General features: G+C 44.6%; 1 protein-coding gene across 1 annotated transcript in view; it reads right to left on the bottom strand.

Moving 5' to 3' along the window:
* Window positions 1-2696, bottom strand: part of rp2 (RP2 activator of ARL3 GTPase) — a 6536-nt gene that overhangs the window by 3045 nt on the left and 795 nt on the right. The window contains exons 2-3 of the mRNA XM_017423388.3: window positions 1300-1968; window positions 552-666 (exon numbers count right to left, since the gene is read on the bottom strand). Of these exons, the coding sequence (XP_017278877.1) occupies window positions 552-666; window positions 1300-1968 (784 nt within the window). The remainder of the gene's footprint in view (window positions 1-551; window positions 667-1299; window positions 1969-2696) is intronic.

Here is a 2696-nt window from a genome sequence, read left to right as displayed (position 1 = left end):
TTTCCTCATAATGTTTATCTTTTTAAATGTTTTTGATCATTTGCTGTTTTGCATCAAGCACAAGCTATCAGCAATAAAATGTTGTTTCACTTGATGAATTTCCTTCAGTAAATATTCCATTATATGTACTTAAACTTCATGGGTGCCAATAATGGTGAGGAGGACTGTATAAGGTGTACTTAAAAGCCTTCAACTTTCTCAAAAAACAACGGTGGGTCCTTATAATCCAGAGCGACTTATATATGTAAGAAGTCGTAATGTTTTAGTACAACTTTGGTAAACTACAAAGCTGCACTGCTTGCAGCATTAAGGCTCAGTTATAGTCGCGCAGGCCTCCGTGGTGGAGGCGTTTATACTTGACACTTACTTCTTTGCAGTATTCTCCAAAAAGATGGGGCTGTTTTGTTTCGCTTAATGCGCTTTATATATGACAAAAGTTAGAAAATGGACCATTCATTGGCAGTGCATCTTATAATCCAGTGCGCCCTATAGTGTGGAAAATACGGTATATAAAAAAACAACTCAACTGTATTATAGCCAAAGAAGCTTACCTTTGGCAACCCATTCCACAAGATCCTCTGAGTTGTTCTGAAACACTCTCTTCACATCTTCAGGCCGCATGGAGACCTCTTTAGTCTGGATCAGCACGAAGCCTTTAGCAGTTGCCTGCACCAAACAAGACAGAAACAAGCTGTAAACGAGGCATCTTAAATGGGACTCAGCGGACTTGGAATGCACGCTTCTGGAGATGCTATTTTTTTTTTAGCAATAGGTAATCTCACAGGAGTGTTTCTGAAGCAACGCAGACAGCTTGGCCTCGGAGACGACAGTCTACAAAGACTGAGGGGGACATGATTGGATAACTCTGGGTTTTTAAAGGGACGCGTTGAAAACCATTGTTTCCTTTAAGTTATTTAACAACATTCAAGCATGAAGAAACACGAAAACAGGAAAGTCCGGAGTCGGAATAACTCGTTTCAACGCTGAGGTCATTCAGGTTTACTTTTTAAATAGATGTAAAAAACAAACAAATCTGATGTTAATTCACCAACTGTTTCAAACATCTCAGGTGCTGTAACGGGTTAATTTTACTTTTACTTTTCTTAACGTATCAAGTGATTTTTTTACTGAAGAGCTGATGCAATCCTGTCTTGTTTAAACATGCAGCGCGCAAACTCTGACACATCATTTCCTACTGCATGTTATCATTCACGTACAAAAGCTTCCTCCTACCAACGTTGGAACCCCCAAGACATAACGCTGAGAAAAAAAACAACTTCCTGTCTCTCTGACGGTCACCTCGTCGATGAGCTTCCGAGCGTTGGCTGTGGTGTATTCCCCGGCAAAGAAAACGAAGAGGCAGGACTCCTCGCTGCCCTTCCTCCTCCCTCCCTTCGTCAAAGGCACGATGCTCCGCGACGCCTCGGCCGAGATCCGGACAGATTTGAACTCCGACTCGGGGTCGGGCGCTGGAACCAAATCCAGAACCGACGAGTCCTCTGGCAGCAAGCTCCAGTTGTTCTCCCCCGACACCGGTGTGTAGTCGTGGATGTTGCTCCAGTTGTTGTTGAATATGCTCAGGCCGGCGTCTTTAAAGTGGAAGGCCAGCTCGGGGTAGAAGTACTGAAAGCAGCTGAACTTCATCCCTGTGGACGACTCGATGATGGGCTGAGTCGCACAGCACAGGAACACATCCATCTTTTTACAGTCCCGCGTGCGGAACTGCTGGCAGGCCACCACGCACTTGATGTCTTTACAGTCCCGGAAGAACACGCTCCCCTTCACAGGGCCGAGGACAATGCGGCAGTTGATGCAGTCGTCGATGGTGATGGTCGCCGAGTGGTCGAACACGTAGATGTTGCAGTTCTCGCAGTCCTGGATGAAGAACTGCTGCCCGTTCAGCGTTCCGGGCAGGCGGCCCACCGTGACGTCTTTGAGCCCCATCAGCGTGTAGTCCTTAGGGTCAACCTGCCGACACAGATGAAAAAATCTGAATTAAATCTTTAGATATTGCCACATACATACATTTACACTCTGATTCAAAATGGCTGCCACACCCAACTGACCTTAACAAACACAAAAAAAATGGCAATAACTCAGGCAGTTTCACAGCTACAGACCTTAAACTTGTCGTGACAGTTCCTGAAACTGATCCCCAGCCCGTACTATGAGCATAAGGTCTTTGCTTGAAACTTTGGCGTCAACCCCTGTTTGTCTGTTAGCAAAATATCTCTTGAACCACTGGATGGATTTTAACAAAATTAGCAGAAAGTAATCATTGAATATACATGTGCAACTGATTAACTTTCGGAGTCGATCCAACTCAGGATGACCGCTGCAGCTAATCCACATCAAATGGCTGCATCTCCCGAGCTAAAATTTAACGTGACAGTAGCTGAGAGTGACTCACAACACATATCTATCTTTTGCATGAGCTCGCTCTAACCTTAATTTATATGTTTGACCAAAATAGGTTATGCCTCCACACCAGAGGATCTTAGTGTAAAACTCTGGCATAAATGGCAGCGGGCGATATGCATTCCCTCAATGAAGGCAGGGCCTTTACCTCAAATGTAGGTTTGCTCTTGGTGACGTAATGTTTCTGTTTCATTTTAGACTGCATCCAACTAAAATCGTGATGTAAAGTATTGCCACATTTTCACACAGATCACAGAGAATAGATCCCCCCCCCCCCC

This window comes from Kryptolebias marmoratus, linkage group LG24 (genome assembly GCF_001649575.2).
Source record: "Kryptolebias marmoratus isolate JLee-2015 linkage group LG24, ASM164957v2, whole genome shotgun sequence".
NCBI classification, from domain to species: Eukaryota; Metazoa; Chordata; class Actinopteri; order Cyprinodontiformes; family Rivulidae; genus Kryptolebias; species Kryptolebias marmoratus.
The sequence above is the reverse complement of the archived record's forward strand: the minus strand, read 5'-3'. Positions and strand labels throughout refer to the sequence as shown.